Raw genomic sequence first — 24,403 nt, forward strand, 5'->3', positions numbered from 1 at the left:
GCAGACTTCCCATTACAGCTGGAAGGGCACTGAGTTTAGACTCACCAGTCAGGGGCAACCTGCAGCCAAGGGCGGTGCTGGGATGACCGGCTCTGGGCTCCTGGGGAGCTTGCGTGTGGCACAGGTGAGTCTGCTAACCTCTATGGACTCTGCTTCCTCCACTGTGAAATGCAGGTAACCACGTGGCTCGCTCACATGGGTAAGGGGCATGTACTGTTCTTAACGCATGAGGGAGCCCCTCATGTCTGTGGGGGAGCCACAGTATCCAGGCTTGGCAAGAAGTGGTTTATCTGTGTGGGACTCACACGGAGGCCTAGGGGTCCCTAGAAGCATGGGTGTAGTCAGGTCTAAGCAGCACGCTGACCTTGTAGAAAACAGCCTGGTCTTCAAGTTTTGTGTGAGTGACCATGGGCTTCTCTGTGCCCCTCAGTTCTGACACCTGACCACAGCGCTGGTAGTGCCTCTTCAGGATGCTGGCCCTGGCCATCAGGTGTCTGGCTGTGCGTGATGGATGGTGCTTTCCCGCCACGGGCACGAGCACCCCCCACGCACGGCTCAGGGGCCGCATTGGCTGGACTGGTCAGACCTACTCCTTCACAGGCCATCTCTTGCCTACCCTGAACAGGACAGGTCTGCAGGACACCGCTGTCATGTTTGAGGGAGCCATTGGCCATCTACTTAAACAGTGAATGTTTTTCCCTCCCAGTAGCTTCCTTGAGATTGAATGGATGACTTCTATGTTTTTTTGAGACTTAGGTCTCACTTTGTTGGAGTGCAGTGGTGCGATCTCGGCTCCCTGAACCCTTGATCTCCTGGGTTCAAGTGATCCTCCTGCCTCAGCCCTGCAAAGCGCTGGGATGGCTTAGCGCCCCCATGCCTGGCCGATGTGTGAATTTTAAGTGCATGATTCAGTGGCTTCTAGTTTATTCAGAGTTGTGCATGCCTCACCACAATCAATTTTAAAACATTTTTATCATCCTAAAGTGAAACCCTGCAGCTGCCAGTCTGCCTGCTGTGTTCATGGCTGGGCCTGCTCTGGACAGCTGATGTAAACGGAAGTGTGACTATGTGGCCTGAGCCAGGCTTTGTTACTTAGCACAGCAGTGTTGGAACGTGTCTCAGGACTCCATTCCTTGTTAGGGCTGAATTGGCCGTAGCCCTTCAGCTCATGCCATCCTGAAGGTGGGGGATCACTGGGCCTCTGGCTGCTGCACCAGGGGAGGGGGACCCCTGGCCTGAGGGCAGGCTAAGCTGGGGCTCTACGCATTGCGGTGCCCAGCAGGCATCGGGCTCCCCCTGCAGTGGGTGGAGCTGGCACCCCTCACCCTGCCTTTGGGGCTGCTTCTCCCCAGATCATGCCCTGGTGGCCGGGGCCCAGCACGTGGTGACTTTCGACGGCCGGGTGTGGGACCTCAGCACCCAGTGTGGCAGCATCCTGCTGGCCCAAGACTTTGCTCACAACACATTCTCCCTGTTGCTGAGTCGGACAGGCTCAGGGCTCACGACCCTGACTGTGGAGCTCAACCACATGACCCTCATCTTCTACCCCAGCCTGCAGGTGAGGAGGAGAGGCCTGAGCTTCCCCCTGCCCCTCCCCTAGACCTGTGCCTGTGGCAGGTCTCCTGGGGGGATGGCCCTTTCAATCTTGTCCCCTGGCTGTGGGTCAGCCCTCCTGCCCACCCTCTCTGGTCCACAGGCCTACAGGCTGTACAACTCCTCCCTGCTGGGGGAGAGCTGTCCCAACCTCCAGCTGCCTCTTGCCACGAAAAGGAAGGACATCCCCAGGATTGAGCTGGCCAATGAGGACGGTGTCTCCATCTCCTGTGACGTGCCCACCGGCCTCTGCAGCCTGACTCTGGGCCTGTGGCACCACGGTGAGTCTGGGCCCCAGCAGAGTTGGCCTCACCATGAAGAGCCTCTTAAGGATGCACCATTCTCAGCTTCCAGTGCGACAGGTCCCTGGGCTGTAGGCGGCCACTGTGGTTGAGATGATGGCACCGAGGCCCAGGGCTTTCTGCCCCCGTGCCTGGGATACGTGGCTCCAGGGTGGAGTTGGCCTTTCTGTGGTCCCTCTGCCAAGGAACACAAAGGGCGGGCCTGGATTCCCGCCGCTCAAGCGGAGGACATGGGGAGGAGACAGAGGGACACATGCTGTCCTCTGCTTTCTCTCCCTCTTCTGATGAGGGTTTGGAGCCGAGCCCTGGGCCCTGGGCTCTGGGAGTCCGGGGTGGAGGTGGCGGGATTCTACCAATCCTCCATGTGCCTCAGGCTCGTCTTTCATACAGGAGCCTGGGGAGGATCATGGGCTCTCGAGACCTCCTCAGCTTCCCTCCTCCCCACAGGCATATCCGCTGGCCTTCTGGGCACCAACGACAATGACGCAGGCAATGAGCTGATGTTGCCGGATGGCTCTGTGGCCCACAGCCTGGAGGAGCTCAGCCGGGCCTGGCAGGTGAGCAGGTGCATCTGCCCTTCGTCCCTCTGGCCGAGGCTCTTGAGGGCCGCTCGATGCAGAGTCCCAGGAGAGGCAGGTGGCCTGCTGACTCTGCAGAGGTCTTTGCAGGCCCAGGGTTGGGGGGAGTCTCCTGCTGAGGCCTATGTATGTGGGGGAGCCACATGGTCCAGCAGGAGGCCTGAGTCTTGTGTCTGTCCTGCCAGGTGGATGGTGACTGCAAGGCCACTGAGAAGACTCAGCAGGCCTGCTCAGGACACAGTCCCACCTGCCTGGCCTTCTTCCAGGACCCCCGTTCCAGCTTGGGGAACTGCTTCTGGGTGGTGAGTGTGAACCTGGCCCCTGGGGCACAGAAAGCCCTTTCCCCAATCTACCCTGTGGAGTGGGATGGAGGAGGGGCCTAGGCGAGAGACAGCGACTGTGTGGCTCTGATTTCAGGTGGACCCTGCACCATTCCTCAGTCTGTGTATGCAGGAGCCCTGTGGCACCCGGGAGCTCAAGCCTGCCTGCACTCTGGCAGCCGCCTACATCCACCTGTGTGCCCGCAGCTTCGTGCCCCTGGCCCCTCCTCCACAGTGTGGTAAGCTGCCCCAGCCCGCTGGCACTCTGCCCCCTATATGGCATCTGCCTTCCAGCCGCAGGGAAAGCCCGTCTCTCTCGCTTGCCAGGGAGGACAAATAATTGTCATTAAAGGAGCTAGGAGTCAAAACATTTACGGCTTGACACAGCTTGGATGTGTGTCCCCTCCCAATCTCACGTTTGTTAGAGGTGGTACATCCCTCATGGATAGCTTAGCGTCCTGCCTTTGGTGAAGCTGGAGTTCTTGCTCTGTTAGTTCACCTGAGAGCAGTTTGTTTATAAAGAGCCTGGCCCCTCCTCTCTCTCTTCGCACCCACTCCCATTTCTGCCATGATCGTAAGCTTCCCGAGGCCTCGCCAGAAGCCAAGCAGTTGCTGGAGCTGTGCTTGTACAGCCTGCAGAACTGTGAGTCAATTACATCTCTAATTTATGATCTGCCCAGGCTGGACTGTAGTGGTGCAATCGCACCTCACTGCAACTTCCACTTCCCAGGTTCAAGCAATACTCCTGCCTCAGCCTCCCAAAAATACAGGCACGTAGTTTAGTTTAACAGAGATGGGGTTTTGCTGTGTTGGCCAGGCTGGTCATGAATTCCTGACCTCTGGTGATCTGCCTGCCTCGGCCTCCCCGAAGTGCTGGGATGACAGGCGTGAGCCACTGTGCCCAGCCTCACTAGGGATTTGAATGTCCACCACCATTTAAGGAAAATGCCCAGTCCCCGTTTTCCCTCTGCTCTCATACCGCAAAAATTATAATCAACACAGAAGATGACTTCTGTGAGCAAATATGCGGGGGTCTGTCCCCATTACCAGGGTGGACCTCTAATTCAGTTCTAACACAAGCTACCTTGAGATTCTTCAGCCAGTGCTGTATATGATTGCCAAAGCCCCACTGAAAGGGCATAGAAGTCAGTGGCAAAAAGAGGAGTGGAGGTCCAAGAGCTTCAGATGCCAGAATTAGTGACTGCCATTCATAGACATTTAAAACTTAACGAATTCAATGGCAGAAGAGAAAATTAATCAATTGGAAAATATGGCAAAGGGCAGATGACATGAGAGGCTCCAACATATCTCAAAGAAATTCCAGGCTGGGTGTGGTGGCTCATCCCTGTAATCCCAGCACTTGGGAGGCCAAGATGAGTGGATCACCTAAGGTCAGGAGTTTAAGACCAGCCTGGCCAACATGGTGAAACCCTGTCGCTACTAAAAATTCAGAAATTAACCAGGCGTGGATGTGTGCGCCTGTAATCCCAGTTACTCGGGAGGCTGAGGCAGAAGAAATGCTTGAACCCAGGAGGTGGAAGTTGCAGTGAACCAAAATCTTGCCACTGTACTTCAGCCTGGTGACAGAATGAGAGTCTGTCTCAAGAAAAATTCCAGAATGAAAACAGAGACAGGACCCAGGACCCTTCAGAGTCAGGAGGCACAATCCCCAATACAATAAATCCATCCATACCCAGACCCATCAAAACAAAGAACAGGTCCTAAAAGCTACTGAGGAGGGTGGAAAGGAGGAGGAACATGTTGACAATTGCTTTCCCACCAGCAGCAACAGAAGACAGTGGAGTAAGAGAAAGTAAGAATGAGGTTAGAGTTTATACGCAGCTCAACTATTACTTAATGAAATAACCTCTCAGCACTGATCTGTCTAGAGATCTCTCTACCACAAATGGACACTTAAGGGACACATCCCCATGTTCATTTATATACTGTCAGTGTCTGCTCTCCCACTATAGTGGCAGAGTATCTGCAAGGGAGACCACATTTTTGCTCTCTGAAAGACTCAGTTAGGAAGATGGAAAGATAAGCTACAGATTGGGAAAAACATTTACAAACCACCTATCAGACCAAGGACTCATCTCCAGAGACTCATCTCTAGAATACATAAAGAACTCAAAGCTCAAAAGTAGGCCAGGTGCAGTGGCTCAGCTTGTATTCCTAGCACTATGGGAGGCTGAGGCGAGATGGCTTGAACCCGGGAGGTCAAGGCTGCAGTGAGCCATGATTACACTCCTGGCTGCATGACAGACTGAGACCTTGTCTCAGAAAACAAAACCTCCAAAGTAAAAAACAGGAAATAAACGCATGGACAATATTTGCATCCCCAGCCATAGTGTAACAAGGTGTAGTGCTACACACCTGAGCTCCAGTGAGTTCCGGCAGCGATTGGTGAGTTGCAGGGGCTTCGCAGCATAAAGCATTAGTTGAACATCCAAATGGCCAGGTTGTGATCTCAGCATCCACTGAGCACTGTTCTAGTACCAAAAAGGTGGTGGCTGCTGAGAAGAAAGTGAGGCTTAGAGGCAGGAATCAAGGTCATGGTCTACCAACCAGATCCTCTCAGGAAGCAGCATTGGACTCATAAAGTGCCAAGACAGGAGGTGGTGTGGCTCCACTGGAAACTTGGAGAATCTGGGAATCAAGCTGAATCACTCACTGTTCTAACCACGTACATACAAAAGGGTCAGCTACTACAGCGATTAACAGAACAGCTGGGAGGACAGGCACCTCAGAAGACTGATAGCCACAGGGTAACAATGGACTTTGATCTGTGGTTAAGTTCCTCTCCCTTCCTCTTGGGGTTTATTTTTCTGAGATGGAGTCTTGCTCTGTTGCCCAGGCTGAAGTGCAGAGGAGCAACCTTCTCCCGGGTTCTGATTCTCCTGCCTCAGCCTCCTGAGGAGCTGGGATTACAGGCACATGCCCCCATGTCCAGCTAATTTTTTTTTGTTTTGTTTTTAGTGGAGATGGGGGTTGTACCGTGCTGACCAGGATGGTCTCAAACATCAGACCTCGTGATCTGCCTGCCTTGGCCTCCCAAAGTGGTGGGATTACAGGTGTGGGCCACTGTGTCTGGCCGGGTTTATTTTAAATCAAAGGCTAAATTATTCCCCTCTCTTGAACACCAGTGAAGTATTTAAGAAAAGCAGTCAGCAATTACAGTTAACTTTTGAAGTACAAATTTAACAGTGGTTGTAAGTTACAAAACAAAGGCATCTTATGAACTCTCATAAGAAAAAAAGAATATTAAGACAGTTACTGTCATTTTTGAGATAGGGTCTTGCTCTGTCCTTCAGGCTGGAGTACAGTGGTGCAGCCTCCCCAAGTATTGGGATTACAGGCATCCGCCAGCATGTTTTTGTATTTTTAGTAGATATGGGATTTCACAATGTTGGCCAGGCTGGTCTCTAACTCCCGACCTCATGTGATCCTTCTACTTAGCACCTGACCAGAGAAATGAAGACATTCAAAGATAAACAAAAGCTGAGATAGTTCATCACATTGGGACCTGTCCTGTAGAAATGCTAAAGGGAGTCCTTCTAGTCAAAACAAAACGATGCTAGATGGACATTTGAAGGCACATATATAAAGACCTGTATTACTGGAATTTTGATTTGTTTTAGATTTAAAAGAGATGTGTAACCGTAAGCCTATGTTAAATATGTAATTTATTTTAAAAAAATTAGGCATTGGGGCGTGCACCTGTAGTCTCAGCTATGGAGCATCGCTTCAGTCCAGGGGCTTCAGGTTACAATGAGCTATGACAGTCACTGCACTCCAGCCTGGGTAACAGAGTGAGACCCTCTCTGCAATATATACTTTGTAACATCAACAACATAGGACGGGGCAGAGCTGTCAAAGAGCAGAGTATTTGTATGTGATTGAACTTACTAGTTTAAAATCGATTGCTGTATCTTCAGGATGTTTTACATAATCCTTATGGTAATTACAAAGAAAATATCTACAGAATGTACACAAAAAGAAATGAGAAGGGATTCTAAGTGTGTCACACACAAAAATCAAACACAAAGGCAGGCAGAAGAAAGGAAATGAGAGAGAAAACAATCCGCAGGGTGGCACGGGAGGCCCTGTAAATGGTGTGCTGGAGTCCTCCCAGAGCAACTGCTCACCTTAGTCCTTGGCTGTGGGCTTCATGGCACAGTCACCCACCATGCTAGTGAGTTTCATCAGATGATGATCCTTAAAAATGCAAATTATTTCCACAATCAAAAGACTGTAAGAGACTTACACATAGGTGGAAAGTGAAAGGATGAAAAAAGATACTCCATGCAAATGGTAACTGACAAAAGGAGGAGGAGCTAGACTAATCTCAGACTAGCCTTAAGGTCAAAAGTTGTTATAAGAGATAATAACAGTCAATTCACCAGAAAGAAGTGACAGTTATAAAGGTACATGCAACGCACCTCAGAGCTCCTAAATATATGAAGCAAACACTGACAGAATGAAAGGAGAAACAGTTTATGAAAATTGTAGGAAATTTCAACACCTTTTTTTTTTTTTTTTTTTTTTGGAGACAATCTGTTTCCCAGGCTGGAGTACAGCCGCAACCTCCTGAATTCAAGTGATTCCCGTGCCTCAGTCTCAGAGTAGCTGGGATTACAGGTGTATGCCAACGTGCCCAGCTATTTTTAGTACAGACAGGGATATACCACGTTGGCCAGGATGATCTCGAACTCCTGACCTCAAGTGATCCACCCGCCTTGGCCTCCCAAAGTGCTGGGATTATAGGCATGAGTCACCTCGCCCAGCTCAATAACTCACTTTCAATAATGGATACAATACCCAGACAGAAGACCTAGAAGCAAACAGAGGGCTTGAACCATACTATAGATGAATGGGATCTACCAGACATACACAGATGAGTTCACCCAGCAGCAGAATACTCATTCTTCAAAGTACATGTGGAATGTTCTCTGGGAAAAATCACATTAGGCCTCAAAGCGAGATTTAATATATTTTAAATGATTGATATCATAATAGCAGAAGGAAAACCAGAATATCCACAAATATATGGGAACTAAACAACATACCACAAAACTATCAATCAAAGAAAAAAAGGAAAATTAGAAAGCATTTTGAGACAAAACAACGTATCAAATCTTAGAGGATGCAGCAAAAGCAGTGCTATGAGGGAAATTTATAGCTGTACACTCTTATATTTTAAAAAAGCTGGCTGAAAGTGGCTCACATCTATAATCCCAGCACTTTGGGAGGCCGAGACAAGCAGATAACCTGATGTCAGGAGTTTAGACCAGCCTGGCTGACATGGGAAACCCCATCTCTACTAAAAACAAAAATTAGCCAGGTGTGGTGGCAAGCACCTGTAATCTCAGCTACTTGGGAGGCTGAGGCAGGAGAATCATTTGAACCCATGAGGAGGTGGCTGCAGTGAGCCGAGATTGTACCACTACACGCCAGCCTGGGTGACAAAGCTACACTCCATTTCCCCCCATTCCCACAAGAAAAAAAGCAGCAGCCAGGCATAATGACACTGTTCTATAATCCCAGCTACTTGGAAGGCTGAGGCCAGGAGATTGCTTGAACCCAGGAGTTTGAGACTAACTCAGCAAGTGGCAAGACCCTCTGTCAAATAGAAAAAGGAAAAGCTCTCACATCGCAATCCTAACTTTGTACCTTAAATTATTAGAAAAAGAAGAACAGCCTAAACCCAAAGCTAGAAGAAGGAAGGAAATACTAAAGGTTAGAACAGAAATAAATGAAATAGAAGAGTAATCAGTGACCAAAAACTTGACAAAGTACAAGAAGAGATGGCTTCATGGGTGACTTGTACCAAACATTTACAGAACCAATACGAGTCCTGCTCATCGTCTTCCAAAATCCTGAGGAAAGAATACCTCCAAACTCATTCTGTGAGGTCAGCATTACTGATACCAAAGGCAGACAAAGCAGCCGAAGAAAACACACCACTATCCCTGATCAATACAGATGCAAAAGTGCTCCAGAAAATACTAATGAGAATTCAACAGTGTCATAGATGAATTATACAACATAATCAAGTGACGTTTATTCCTGGAATGCAAAGATAGTTACCATATAAACATCAATATAAGATAACACATTAACAGAATGAAGGGAAAAAAACACATGACAATTGGTTTCAATTAGTACAGAAAAAGCATTTAATGAAGTTTAATATCCTTTCATGATTAAAAACATACTGACTAGAAATCGAAAGAACCTCTACGTACTAAAGGTCACATGAACCACCTCCAGCCAGTTATCATTCTCAACGACGAGAGACAAAGTTTTCCAAGATGAGGAAGAAAACAGTGATGCCTGCTTTCATAATACTGGAAATCCTAGCCAGAGCTATTAAGAAAGGAAGGAAAAAGAAAAGGCATCCAAATTGGAAAGGAAGAAGTAAAATTTTCTCTAACAAATGACATGATCTTCTTTGTAGAAAATCCTGAAGACCGTACAAAATAAACTGTTAGAACTAATAATTTGTCCAAGTGTCAGGATTACGAAATCAACATACAAAAGTCAGTTGCATTTCAACACACTAACAGTCAACAATCCAAGAAGGAAATTAGGAAAACAGTTCCTGCTGGCTTGGTTGTGGATGCCTACAGTCCCAGCTACTTGGGAGGCTGAGGCAGGAGAATCTTTTGAGCCTGGGAGGTCCATGCTGTCAGTTTTTATAATGATTATGCCTGTGAATAGCCACTGTACCCCAGCCTGGGCAACATAGTGAGACACTATCTTAAAAAAAAGAAAAAAAAGAAAAAATCAGTTTACAATAGCATAAAAAGAATAAAACAAGAATAAACTCAACCAGGAGGCAAAGACTTTGGCAGGATTTTGAGTTCCAGAGACCCCTTGTGTAACAAATCTAAAGGCATCTCATACTTATGGATTATAAGGCTTAGTTTTGTTAAAATGTCAGTATGACTCAGAGTGATCTACAGGTTTAGTTTAATTGCTCTCAAAATCTCAGTGACATTTTTTCTTCAATTACAGAAAAATCCATCCTTATAAATTGTGTAAAGTTTATATGCAATTTCAAGAGATCCCAAATGGCCAAAGCAATCCTGAAAAAAATAACAAAGTTGGAAGTCTTTCACTTCTCAATTTCAAAATGTATTATTAAAAGCTACAGTGGGCCGGGCATAGTGGCTCAAGCCTGTAATCCCAGCACTTTGGGAGGCTGAGGTAGGCAGATCACGAGGTCAAGAGATCAAGACCATCCTGCCCAACATGATGAAACCTCATGTCTACTAAAAATACCAAAATTAGCCAGGTGTGGTGGCATGTGCATGTGGTCCTAGCTACTAGGGAGGCTTGGGAGGTTGAGGCAGAAGAATTGCTTGAACCCAGGAGGCAGAAGTTGCAGTGAGCTGAGATTGCACGACTCCACTCCAGTCTGGTGACAGAGCAAGACTCCGTCTAAAAAAAAAAAAACCGAAAAACCAAAAAACAAAAAAACGATAGTGGTCAAAAGTGTGGTACGGCAGTAAAGACATACAAAGAGATCAGTGGAATGGAATACAGAGTGCCGAAGGAAACTCTTACACATACGGTCAAATGAGTTCAGTAAGGATGCCAAGACTATTCAATCAGGGAGGGGACAGTCTTTCAACAAATGATGTAGGAAAACTAGATATCAACAGGCAAAAGAATGAAGTTAAAGCCTTACCTTATATCATGTTAAAAAAAAAAAAAAAAAGAAAAAAGAAAACTTCAATAATGAATCAAAGACCCAAGTGTAATATCTAAAACTATACAATTCTTGTTTTTTTGAGATGGAGTCTTACTCTGTCGCCCAGGCTGGAGTGCAGTGGCCTGATCGCAGCTCACTGCAACCTCCGGCTCCCGGGTTCAAGCAACTCTCTGCCTCAGCCTGCCAGGTAGCTGGGGTTAGAGGCGCCCACCACCATGCCTAGCTAATTTTTGTATTTTTAGTAGAGACAGGGCATCTTGGTCAGGCTGGTCTTGAACTCCTGACCTCATGATTCACCCGCTTCGGCCTCCCAACGTGCTGGGATTATAGGCGTGAGCCACTGTTCCCAGCCCCTACAACGCTTTTTTTTTTTTTTTTTTTTTGAAACGGAGTTTCACTTGTTACCCAGGCTGGAGTGCAATGGCGCAATCTCGGCTCACCGCAACCTCCGCCTCCTGGATTCAGGCAATTCTCCTGCCTCAGCCTCCGGAGTAGCTGGGATTACAGGCACGCGTCACCATGCCCAGCTAATTTTTTGTATTTTTAATAGAGACGGGGTTTCACCATGTTGACCAGGATGGTCTCGATCTCTTGACCTTGTGATCCACCCGCCTCGGCCTCCCAAAGTGCTGGGATTACAGGCTTGAGCCACCGCGCCAGGCCTGACAACTGTTAAAACATAGAAGGAGAGCTTCCTTTGGTAGTGATTTCTTGGATATGACACCAAAGGCCCAAACAACAAAAGGAAAAGTAGACAAACTGGATTGCATCGAAGGACATGATTAACAGAGTGAAAATGCAGCCTGCAGAATGACAGGACATAGGTGCAAATTACATAGGACAGAGCTCCCATCTAGAACAGATAAAGCACTCTCACAATGCAACAACAAAAAACCAACTAACGCAGTTTAAAAACGCGCAAAGAACGTGAATAGACAGTCCTCCAAATAAGAAATGCAAATGGCCAATTGGCACATAAAAAGATGCTCGCATCACTAATTATTAGGGAAACAAACCAAAACCACATGGAGAGGCTGGGCATGGTGGCTCACGCCTGTAATCCCAGCACTCGTAAAGGCCAAGGTGGGCAGATCACTTGAGGTCAGGAGTTTGAGACCAGCCTGGCTGACATGGTAACATCACATCTCTACTAAAAATAGAAAAATTAGCTGCGTGTGGTGGCATGTGCGTGAAGTCCCAGATGCTTGGGAGGCTGAGACAGAAGAATTACGTGAACCTGGGAGGCGGAGGTTGCAGTGAGCCAAGATTACACCACTGAACTCTAGCCTGGGTGACAAAGTGAGACTCCATCTCAAACAAAGAAAAAAGAAGACTGACATAGAGAGGCCACCTCAGACTCATTAGGATGGCTGTAATCAATACAGAAAATAACAAGTGTTAGCAAGGATGCTGAGTGGTTGGAACTCTTGTGTACTCTTACTGGGAGTTTAAAATGGAGCTTCCGCTGAGGAAAACAGTATAGCAATTCATCAAAAAGCCAAAAATAGGCCAGGCGCAGTAACTGACACTTATAATCCCAGCACTCTGTGAGGCCAGGGCAGGTGAATCACTTGAGGCCAGGAGTTCGATACCAGCCTGGCCAACATGGTAAAACCCCATCTCTACTAAAAACACAAAAACTAGCCAGGTATGGCAGTGCAGGCCTGTAATCCCAGCTACTCGGGAGGCTGAGGGATAAGAATCACTTGAACCCAGGAGGTAGAGGTTGCAGTGAGCCAAGATTGCACCACTGCATTCCAGCCTGGGTGACAGAGACTCTGTCTCAAAACAAAGAATTACCATAGAATCCAGCATTTCCACTTCTGGGTATGTACCCCCTACAATTCAAAGGGCCTTACGCATTTATACACTGATGTTCATACCAGCGTTGTTGAGAGCAAATTCTGATGTGTGTGAGAAACCGTACTGTTTGCTGAGAAATCCTATTGAGAGCGGCGGCAAGGGAAACATAGCCCCCCCAGAAGCAGAAAACTGCCCCCAAAGCAGAAAACTGCCCCCAAAGCATTATAAAACAGTAACCAATGTAAATATGTCTGACACCAGATGAATTGGTTCTTTAAACACAGGATACCTGACCCTTTCCTTCGTTCCCTCATAAAGAGCGCTTTCTAGTTTGTCTTTAACCTACAGTAAACACACACTAGCTGCCTGGTTAGTTTACCTTTAACCAATGAAAGAACACAGGGCATCCACTAGTAAAACTTGCCACTGGAAAGTCAAGAATAAATACGTAGGTCAGAGTCTGCTCTGGACTCTCAGCTGGAAATGCTGTGAGACCCCTGGTGCTCCACTCTGAACCCACCTTTTGTTCTCTGTGTGTGTGTTTCTTAATTCCTTCAGCGCCGTGTGAGTTGGGATCTCCACGACTGAGCTGGTCTCAGCACAGCGTTATTCACAGCAGCCAAAAGATGGCAGCCACCCAAGTGCCCGCCGACAGATAGATAAACAAATATGCTCTCTCCATACAGTCAAACATTACTCAGCCTTAAAAAGGAAGGAAATTCTGACATATGCTAGCACATGGATGAACCTTGAGGATGTTACGCAAAGTTAAAGAAGCCAGTCACAAAAAGAGTAACACTGCATGATTCCACTTATGGGAAGGACCTAGAGTAATCAGATTCAGACAGAAAGTAGAGTGGTGGCGGCCAGGAGCTGGGAGAGCCAGTAATGGCTTATTTAATGGGGATAGAGTTTCAGTTTGGCAGGATTTAGTGAGTTCCAGTTTGGCTGCACAGAAATATGAATGTACTTACACTGAAGTGTGTACTTCAAAATGGTTATGGTAAATTTTTTGTGTTTTGCCACAAGGAAAATTTTTGACATTGGAAATGTATATTTATTAAGCACCTCCAAGCTGGGCATTATGATATGATTATGAACACCATAGTTATAAAGACTCATAGGGAGGTAAAATTCTAAGTGTAAAAACTAGCACAGACAGACAATAATAGACACAGACATACAGGACTCAGATAGCAGGCTTACTAGACAGATTACAGATTGCAGCAGGGAACCAGAAATTAAAATTACTAATTACTAAATTTGTACTTTAGTAATTAATTTAGCCAATCAGCTAATTGACTAATTAATGAAAATTACATACTGAAAAAAACCCAGAATGTAGTAGAAAGAGATGGCAGAAAAGGCCACCTAAAGCCCATCTTTTAGACAGTGCTCTTAGCAGATAAGGGATAGAAGGGCACTCCCTGGCCAGGCATGGTGGCTCATGCCTGTAATCCCAGCTACTCAGGAGGCTGAGGCAGGGGAATCACTTGAACCCAGCAGGTAGAGGTCGCAGTGAGCTGATACTGTGCCACTACACTCCAGCCTGGGAAACAGAGCAAGACTCCAACTCAAAAAAATAAAAAGCAGGGTGCAGTGGCTCGTGCCTGTAATCCCAGCACTTTGGGAGGCTGAGGCAAGCGGATCACTTGAGGTCAAGAGTTGGAGACCAGCCTGGCCATACCCTGTCTCTATTAAAAATACAAAAATTAGCTGGGTGTGGGGGCAGGCATCTAATCTTAGCTGCTCAGGAGGCTGAGGCAGAATTGCTTGATCCCAGGAAGCAGAGGTTGCAGTGAGCCACTGCACTCCAGCCTGGGTGACAGAGCAAGACTCCATCTCAAAAAAATTAAAGCCCATCTTTTAAACAGCTCTCTTAGCAGATGAGGGATAGAAGACTGCTTCCTTACCCTGCTAGCTCTGAGTGTCCAGTCTGTGCCCTTGACCACCACATTTGATGGGGAAACAGTAGAGCAGCCTCCACTGCAGGCTGTACTGAAGATCCCACCCACACAGTGAGAGTTCCCTTTAGCCTGCACTTTGGGTTGGATGCATCCGAGCTCTCAATGCATCATGTGCTAAGGTTCCACCCTCCCCTGGGCTGGGAAGTATGTCTTGGTCTTCTGTCTCCAGGGTGCTGGTGGCAGAGCCTGACATGAAGTGCGCGCTCCATAGACGCTTGTTCCATTTTCTAAGAACTCAGCAGGTTGGGCCTAACACCACTGCCTGCAAAGGCCTGGCAGGTGTAGGGACTCATCAACCCGTGCCTGCTGCTCTTACAGAAAGAGGAAAGGAAGATGGGTGGGAGTGGATGGAGACTTGTCCTTTTAATAAGGAGGGCCAGGAGCTATAATAGGGGCCCCAACATAATTTATCTCAGCAAAGAGCAGGGGCCCTCTGGGGCCCATAGCCTGGCCTTACTTCTCTTCTCTCTTTACAGTTTGAGATTTCATCTAAGCCAGCACTAGGCTACCAAAAACTTCAGACTCCTTCACCTTCTACTCTAATTCCAGCTCCTTGACAAGGGCAAGATTCTTGGCTGGGACAGAATAACCAGCATGGAATGCCGGCAAACTCAGAACCACACATGATTCAAATGCAGGGAAGAAGAGCTGTTTGCCATTGCGCTCAAAATACTTCTGAGGACATGAAACTCTCCCACTGGTCTGGGTAATTCTCCACCTTTCTCCACACCTCCACTGTAAACCAAGAGACAGCACAGCCAGTGAGTCCCAGCCCTGCAGAGACCTCTACCCGGCTCCTGTTCATGCCCGAGGTATTTATTCACTTATTCAACAGCCATGTGGGAAGCCACTGCTTCAGAACGCTGACTGTGCTGAGGGGACACGAAGTCAGGTTCTCAGTTGCCTGGTCCTGGCTTTCCCTGCCTCATCCAGGGGTCTCCTGAGGCAGGAGGTTCTTTGAGGGGAACTGATAGCTCTCCAGAAGCCCGATAGAGAGCTGCTGCCTTTGGGGTAGACACACTGGGACTGAATGCTTTGGAGGGCCTCTGTTTTGGTAGGCACACCTGTTAACTCGGGGCCCCAGGCTACAGCATTCGAAGTTTTTTTTAACTTTCCCTTGGAACATAACCTTTTTCTTTGAGTTTTCAACTGAACAATAAAGCTAGCAGAATCCAAGAATGTGTCTCTGGATTGCTGGGGCTGATCATCCACCCAGGATATGGGGAGACGTGGGCCGCTATGGAATCTTCTCAACGATAGGGGGTGCCCTCAAGCCCTCTTTGGGCTGAGCCTTTGGTATGAGATTCCAGGGTCCAGATTCCAGAGCAAAGGGCCAGGTGTCAGCCACAGGGACAGAGGCAAGCTGAAGGCCAGACGCCAGACTTGGTTGTCCCTGGCCTCCCCACCTATGAATCCCTGGTGCACAGCAGGTGCTAGATGAAGTTTAGAAGAAAGAACTCCAGGGTAAATGGGAACAAGAAGGTTGGTCCTCCACATTCCCACACTGGAGGGAAGAGAAGGGAGGGTGGCTAAGATCTGCGTGTTTGCTATGGTTACAGCCTAAAGACCCCGAGCCCAGGCACTGCTCCGAGTACCTTGAAAGATGTTTGATCTTAAGCCTTACAACAGGCCAGTGAGGAATGGATGATCTCCTTAATGAGGGAAGATACAAAGGTTCAGAGAGTTGAGGGGATTCCCCCAGGGTCATATAACCTACAAATGGCCAGGACGGTGCTGATGTGGGCCTGTCTGCCTCCCAATGCTGTCCAAGCTCAATCGCCCCCCACCACTTCTGCTTCTGCAATAATAGCCTTATGCCACATATTCTACCAGTTACTTTATGCAAGAAAGTCAAGTAAACTTTAGCCATTTCCCAAGCCATAATAGGTAGCTCCTGTTCAAAATACCCTGTAAATCAGGTCATGCAAGATCAGATATGCACCCACAACTGTTACAGGTGCTGTGCTAGCCACTGTTTTGGGGAACTCAGCCTAGGAATATGAGTGAAGAGACAACTCACAAAAGCAAATCACTGGCATGCAGGGGCCCCTGAGCAATTCAGGGTCAGAGGCAACTAGAGTGTGCGGCCACCTGACCTGCTGGTTTCCCAATATGCTTAATGGATCCATGATGTCGGGTCCACAGAGGAAATGCAGAAGCCTTCCCTTCCTGCCTCCCACACTCTGTGGGTCAAGTATTTACCAAAAACACAGCAGTGGACTGGACACCAGCAGAGATACAAAGAGGGAAAAACAGTTCTCCCTTCGCAAGGCAGGTTGGACAACATCAGTATTTTGCAGTTAGGAGGTGTGGGCGGAGTGTTTGTGCATGCCCAGAATTTAAAGACAAACAGATGGGGGTGGGAATGATTCCAGCAGAAAGACCAATAAATGTTCACATCTACAATGTACACTGAACTGCAGCCTAGACAACAGAGCAAGGCTCTGTCTCTACAAAAAATTTAAAAATTAGCCGCGCATGGTGGCACATGCCTGTAGTGTCAGCTACCCAGGAGGCTGAGGCGGGAGGATCACTTGAGCCCAGCAGTTTAAAATTACAATAAACTGTGATCATATCACTACACTCCATCCAGCCTGGGCATCAGAGCAAGGCCCTATCTCTAAAACAAAACAAGGTATGACATTTACATAAAAATCAATGTATGACAATCCAAAATAAAATATTAGCAAATAAACCCCACTGGGGCTGAAAAAAAACTGACCTAAACCAAGTGAGACTTGTACAGTGTGAAAAGGATGGCTCAAAATTAAAACATCTTTTCACTTCATTTATATTAATATGATGAAAATCATAATCACCATAGATGTTCAAAAGGCATTTGACAAAATTTACTACAAAATTTATAAAAGAAACTTATCAAATTAGAAAGAGGGATACTTCCTTAAATTACACACAATAAAGGAAATTACACCCAGACACATACCCATCAAGCCAAAGCCCAGCATCATTTGTAAGCGATGGAAGCAACAGAAGCTTCCATCAACCTTTGGAACAAAAGAATGCCCTCTCTTACCACTATTATTTTGGAGGCCCTAGCTGATGCAACTAGGCAAGGAGGAAAGTAAGACATTAAAGAAAAAGGCAGAAGGTGAAATAGTTCTATTTATTCCAAAAAATGAGGCAGACAGATTTTGCTAAGGAGTTAGGTACAAAAGGAACATACTCAACAGCCTTCCTTTTTCTTAATTTTTAAACTATAGAGATGGGGCCGGGCACAGCTTCTGCCGGTAATCCCAGCACTTTGGGAGACCAAGGCAGGCAGATTGCTTGAGGCCAGGAGTTCCATACCAGTCTGGCCAACATGGCAAAATGCTGACTCTACTAATTAATAATACAAAAATTAGTCAGGTGTTGTGAAACACACCTGTCATCCCAGGTACTTAGGAGGCTGAGGCACGAGAATTGCTTGAACCAGGGGGGTGGAGGTTGAAGTGAGCCGGAACTGCACTACTGCACTCCAGTCTGGGCAACAGAGCAAGATCCTGTCTAAAAAAAAAATTAAAAAGAAAGAAAGAAATGGGGGCTTAGTATGCTGCCCAGGCTGGTCTCAAACTCCCGGGCTCAAGCAATGCTTCTGCCTCAGTCTCCCAAAGTGCTAGGATTACAGGCCTGAGCCACCAAGCCTGGCCTCAGACAGTCTTCCTATGTACAAACAAGCAGAAAAAAGAAGAAAACATCCCATTTGCAACAGCACACCCGAAAAAAACAAAACTCTCAGAAATAAACATGTGAAAATATGCACACACAATCCATATGAATAAATCGTTCGGTGAAATACTTTGAATGCAAAGAAAGCCACGCTGCACATGTTATCCAGAAAGGTTCAACATTAAAAAGATGTCATGGCCAGATGTGGTGGCCCACACCTGTAATCTCAGCACTTCGGAAGTCCAAGGTAGGTGGATCACAAGGTCGGGAGTTTGGGACCAGCCTGAGCAGCATAGTGAAACCCTGTCTCTACTATACAAAAAAATTAGCCAGGCATTGTGATCTGCATCTGGAGTTCCAGCTACTCAAGAGGCTGAGGCCGGAGAATTGCTTGATCCAGCAGGCAGAGATTGCAGTAAGCCGAGATTGTGCCACTGCACTCCAGCCTGGGTGACAGAGTAAGACTCCATCTCAAAAAACAGAAAGAAAGATGTCACTATCACTATCAAGTGGGGGTGTGTGGAAGTGGAGCCTTCACACATGCTGGGGGAACATAAGACAGCATGGCCACTCCAAAAGACAGTTTGGCAGTTTCTTAAAAGGTAAATATAAATTTACCTTATGGAATCGGATGCAGTGGCTCAGGCCTGTAATCCCAGCATCTTGGGAGGTCAAGGTGGGTAGATCACCTGAAGTCAGGAGTTCAAGACCAAACTTGGCCAACATGGTGAAACCCCGTTTCTTCTAAAAACACAAAAAAGTAACTCAATGTGGTATCGGGCGCCTGTAATCCGAGCTACACGGGAGTCTGAGGCAGGAGAATTGCTTGAAACTGGAAGGCAGAGGTTGCAGTAAGCTGAGATCACGGCACTGCACTCCAGCCTCAGTGACAGAGCCCAGTGACTCTGTCTCAAAAAAACAAAAAAATTAGGTTCAGTGGCACACGCCTGTAATCCCAGCTACACAGGTGACTGAGGCAGAAGAATCACTTGAACCCGGGAGGTGTAGGTTGCAGTGACTCAAGATCATGCCACTGCACTCCAGCTGGGGCAACTGCATGAGACTGTCTCCAAACAAACAAATAAATAAAAATAAAGTGTCAACATCAGTGGCTCTTTGTATACTCACAGAATGATGCATCCATCACCACAATTGATTTTAGAACATTTTCATTTCCCCAACAAGGAACCCTGGTATCCTTAGTCATCACCCCTCCCAATTCTTCCTTCCACCCCCAGCGTGAGGTAACCAGTAATCTGCTCCCTGTCTCTCTGGATTTTCCCATCTGGACATTTCATAGAAATGGGATGATACCGTATGTGGCCCTTGGTGACTGGCTGCTTGGACCTGGCATAAAGTGTCAGGCTCACCCACATGTGGCCCGTGTCTGTGCTTCATTCCTTTTCACAGTCTTATTGCCCAAGCGGTGTCATAAGCTCTGCAGGTGAACTGTGAAAAGTCAGGGTGTGTGTTGTAATCCCTAGAACAACTGCTAAAGAAAGCACATAGAGCTAAGAACATAGAGCAAAAACATACAGCCAAAAAGCCGCTAGAGATGAAAGGATAAGTGAAGAATCACTCCATTTATCCAAAAGAAGGCAGGAAAGGAGGAACAAAAAACAAAAGAGACTAGGCCAGGCACGCTGGCTCACTACTAAAAATACAAAAAAAAAAAAAAAAAAAATTTTAGCCAGGCACAGTGGCACACACCTGTAATTCCAGCTACTCGGGAGGCCGAGGCAGGAGAATCACTTAAATCTGGGAGGTGGAGATTGCAGTGAGCTGAGATCACGCCACTGCGCTCCAGCCTGGGTGACAGAGCAAGACTGTCTCAAAAAGGAAAAAAAAAAAAAAAAAAAGGAACATAAATGGCATACATTAGAAATTCCATTGAACCCTAAGTAAACTAAACACTCCAAGTGAAAGATAGTGAGACTGAATTTTAAGAAACAAACAAAAACATGACCCACCTATATAATGTGTAGAAGACACACCCTTTAATTACAAAAACACAGCTAAGATGAAAACAACAGGATGAAAAAAGATATCTATGTAAATATTAGTCATAAGAAAGCTCTATTAACATTAGATAAATAGATAAGTAATATGTGGGCTTCCTACTTCTTTGATGGAACAATTAAAAACTAAGAATATGAGGTTGGTGCAGTGGCTCAGGCCTGCAATCCCAGCACTTTGGGAGGCCGAGGTGGGCAGATCACCTGAGGTAAGGAGTTCAAGACCAGCCTGGCCAACATGGTGAAACCCTGTCTCTACTAAAAATACAAAAATTAGCCAGGCACGATGGCGGGTGCCTTTAACCCCAGCTACTTGAGAGCCTGAGGTGGGAGAATGGCTTCAATGTGGGAGGCACAGGTTGCAGTGAACCGAGATTATGCCATATACTCCAGCCTGGGTGACAGCGAGACACCATCTCAAAAAACAAACAAACAAATACCAGAGAATGGTACACTTTAAATTGCTGCATTTTGTGGTATGTGAATTACATGTCAATTTCTTAAACGACTGGTGGGAGAAGGCAGGCACTGCAAATGATATTTTGGTTTTGTAATTAAGAGATTTCTTCCTCTCTCCCCAAAAAACGTCCTCTTTCAGTTTCTGCAAACTTCCTCTTTCCCTCCCCTATCTATCCACCCAGAGGAACTTTTATCTGTTCCCGTCCAACCAGATTAAAAGCCTTTGTCTGTCTTTTAATTTGAGGCCTGGTAGGTAAATTAGAGGTCCCAAGTCAACAAAGAGAGGCATCCCAGAGCCCTGTTCCATCTGAGCCTCCCACACCCCATGACTCACTTTACCCCATAACATGCTTCCCTTCCGGTTTACCATCTGGAAAAAAGAATAAACTTATTTCTCTTATTCACCAATAATTTATATAAACCAAAGATTGCAAACAAGGGTGTCCTTAGCAACCTCATTCTCTTCAAATACTAATTGCTCTCCAGTAAAAGGATTGTCTTTCCAGACAACATAAATTCAATTGGAAATCTCACTCAAAACAGAAAAGTTAAGGTTTTCAAAGGTTTGCCATGGGCAAAGCATTTGCAGGAATGCATGGGGATTAAAGTCAAAGGCAAAGAAAACAAGCCACAAATTCTTTAGGTCTGATTTCATTTATCCTTGTACGCCCATGGTTAGTGATTAGTAAGGTCACCTGGCAGTGACAAAAATCTGCTTTTGAAGTTTTTTTTTTGGAGACAGAGTCTTGTTCTGTGGCCCTGGCAGGAGTGGTTCAGTGGCGCGATCTCAGCTCACTGCAATCTCCATCTCACAGGTTCAAGAGATTCTTCTGCCTCAGCCTCCTGAGTAGCTGGGATTACAGGCACCCATCACCATGCCTGGCTAATTTTTGTGTTTTAGTACACCGGGGTTTCACCATGTTGTCCAAACTGGTCTCAAACTCTCACAGGAGAAACCCCACACCTCAGCCTCCCAAAATGCTGGGATTACAGGCGTGAGCTGCCTCACCTGGCCAGGTTAATTTTCTCTAATGGAAGTAACAAAACAGGTATAATTCAAAAAATCACAGATACATCAAAAATTTTAAACCAGTGTTGGAGGCCAGGTGCAATGGCTCATGAGTGTGATCCCAACACCTTGGGAGGCCAAGGCAGGAGGATCACTTGAGACCAGGAGTTCGAGACCATCCTGGCCCACACAGCAAGACCTCCTATCTATAAAACATTTTTTAAAGATACTGGAAAATGCTAACTTGGGTAGTAAGTTTCAACGCATCATTGCCTGGCCTTCTGGGATTTGCTCTGAACCTTGTGACAGATGATTAAGTCATGTGTCCAAGCTCAGGGACTTCCTGTTGTACAGAGATGATGCTCCCTGGAGCACCCCACTCCAATCCCCCTCCCTTCAACTTGTTCCAGTGTACCATATTCAGCCCAGACCAAGGCAAGCCCTGCTCATGTCATCAGCCCTGCCCAGGCCAACAGCCTAGAAAAGGTCCCCATCAACCCCTGCAAGGACAGGGTGACTCAGTTCACCCACATGGTGCAGGCCAGCTGCCTGTCTTGCACTGTCTCCAGACCTGGGCCACTGTACAAACTACAAAGACAGGGCCCTGTGCTCAGAAGGGTCCCTAACGCTTGCTTGAAAGATCTGCTGCTTGAATCTTTTTTTTTTTTTGGGGGGTGGGGGGACACAGTCTCACACTATCGCCCAGACTGGAGTGCAATGGCACGATCTTGGCTCACCTCAACCTCCACCTCCCAGGTTCAAGCGATTCTCCTGCCTCAGCCTTTTGAGTAGCTGGGATTACAGGCTCCCACCACCATGTCCAGCTAAGTTTTGTATTTTTAGTAGAGACAGGGTTTCACCATGTTGGCCAGGTTGGTCTCGAACTCCTGACCTCGTGATCCACCTGCCTCGGCTTCCCAAAGTGCTGGGATTACAGGCATGAGCCACTATACCCAGCGCACTTGAATCTTAATTACTGAAAATTATTGATTTTCATTTTGCGCTGATCCCTGCAAATGAAGTAGCAGTTCCTACTTCAGAGCCACTTAATGAAGATTCTTGGGTGGCTGGAGTAGGCCAGGGTTTAAAGTAAGGGGTTGGCCAGACACAGAACCATTCCAACAGGGAGACATTTCCCTTGCTCTAAAGTAGCCCTCTCAGAGCCATTTCCTAATGGAGCCTGAAACAGCCTGGTGACCTGCCCTCAACTGTTTTAATCACTGGCTGTCCCCCTCTTCAAGAGCAGGTACATTTCATGTAAGTGCATAATTAATACTAACAAGAGGGGCTGTGCCCATGGGCTGGGGTTCCGTCATGGGCGTTCTGTATTCGGGGTCCCTGGAAAGCAAAGGAACCAGATCTGTCCTTAGAGTATGACAAGAGATCACTCTACAGTGGCCTGTCCTGAGCAGGACAAGACCCAGCAACCCTTTTGGTTAATGCTGGAACATCTCCCTGGCATGAGCAATGGTGGCATTTGCAGAATGGTTGCAGCACTTGGCAGTGGGCCAGCTGTGCCTCAGTGGCTCTGGCAGTTCAAACCCACCATCTAGCCAACTCACCCTGGGCTCCAACCAGCCTGGCTAACTGCAAACAGCCATTCCCAGCTGCACTCAGGCATCTGAAAGACCCTTCCTTTCTCGCGAAGCCTCTTGCAGGGTTTCAGGAAGGAAGTGGAAACAGTAAGGGGAAACCACAAACCCATATAACTCTAATACCATCACCTCTTGGTCCATGGGGGTGGGGGGGGGAGCGCTTCCCATGTTGAATTTCATCCTGATGCTACCCTGGTGGGGGTAGGAGCAATGCCATTTGCTCCATCTCACAAATAACATCGCATCAGCCCCCCAAGAGACGAAGCCAAGGACTGAGACTGGCTAGCCAAGCCAGGACCAGGACCGACCCGGACCGACCCGGCCTCTCTGACTTGGGAGCCTTAGGGCAGGCTGTTGGTGTCTGCAGATCCCGGCCTAGTGTAGCCTGTGTGATCAGCTGGGGCTGAGGTTCTCTCTGCTGACAGAACTTTCCCTCTTAAGGACACTGGTTGGGCCATGGCCCCATCCAATCATCTGTCCCTGGGAACACTCTATTCCAGAGAACTCCAATGAGGAAGAGAAAGTGGGATCACTGACTTCCGTGTCTCTGAAAATAACTTTGTAAAAGTACGTAAGGACCCAACACTGCACTTATAATCAGACAGTTTGGGACCCTCTGCTCTGAAAGCATCAGCATTGGCCATCTCCTTCTCCTGTCTGGGTCTCAATCTCTGCCTCTGAAACCTTGTTTCCAAGGCTAAGTTTCCAGCCAGAACAAGTACCCATGCTCTGCTCTCCCAACCCATGCCCCTGCCATAACCAGGAAGGCTGAGGACAGACAGGGTCTTTGCTCCCCTAGACAGAGCCGGCCATGACTGAAGGACCCTCAGACGCAAGCAGAATCCTTTGTCCGTTTTTGTCACTGTGCTGACCACCTTGGGAGCTGATTATGTTCCTTAAACCTTCTGGGAACACTTAAGGCCCCCAGCACTGCAAAAAGGATTAAGGCAACTGAGATGAGACATGTTTTTCCAATTAGTTATAAACCACCCATGCTGGTGTTTTTGCAAAACTGGTCGGTTGCTTTCCCATTACCTAAGATTTCTCATTCTTTCTTTCTGCATAAATAATTTCACAAGGTTTTCATGTAAATTTGGTACTAAAGGCTCATGACCATGGAATAAGCAGGACGCTCACAATGAAATGCTAAAGCCAAAATCTTCTCTTCCATGTGCCATGCTATGAGAAAGGAGATGGAAAGTAACTTCCACCTACCAAACTTCCCTACCTCAGGCTTAAGACACACATCAACAGGTGCAATGGCGTTTGTGTTGGGATATCCATTTTACTATATACGTGCATCTTTAAAAAGACTTTTCCTGGCTGGGCGCCGTGGCTCACGCCTGTAATACCAGCACTTTGGGAGGCCAAGC

At 47.1% G+C, this 24,403-nt stretch overlaps 1 protein-coding gene across 1 annotated transcript in view; it reads left to right on the forward strand.

The window, feature by feature from the left end:
• LOC101027862 (uncharacterized) overlaps positions 1-24,403 on the forward strand; it is a 173,512-nt gene that overhangs the window by 147,021 nt on the left and 2,088 nt on the right. The window contains exons 62-66 of the mRNA XM_074381574.1: positions 1,353-1,558; positions 1,697-1,874; positions 2,343-2,452; positions 2,659-2,775; positions 2,891-3,032. Of these exons, the coding sequence (XP_074237675.1) occupies positions 1,353-1,558; positions 1,697-1,874; positions 2,343-2,452; positions 2,659-2,775; positions 2,891-3,032 (753 nt within the window). The remainder of the gene's footprint in view (positions 1-1,352; positions 1,559-1,696; positions 1,875-2,342; positions 2,453-2,658; positions 2,776-2,890; positions 3,033-24,403) is intronic.

Source organism: Saimiri boliviensis, chromosome 12 (genome assembly GCF_048565385.1).
Source record: "Saimiri boliviensis isolate mSaiBol1 chromosome 12, mSaiBol1.pri, whole genome shotgun sequence".
NCBI lineage: Eukaryota > Metazoa > Chordata > Mammalia > Primates > Cebidae > Saimiri > Saimiri boliviensis.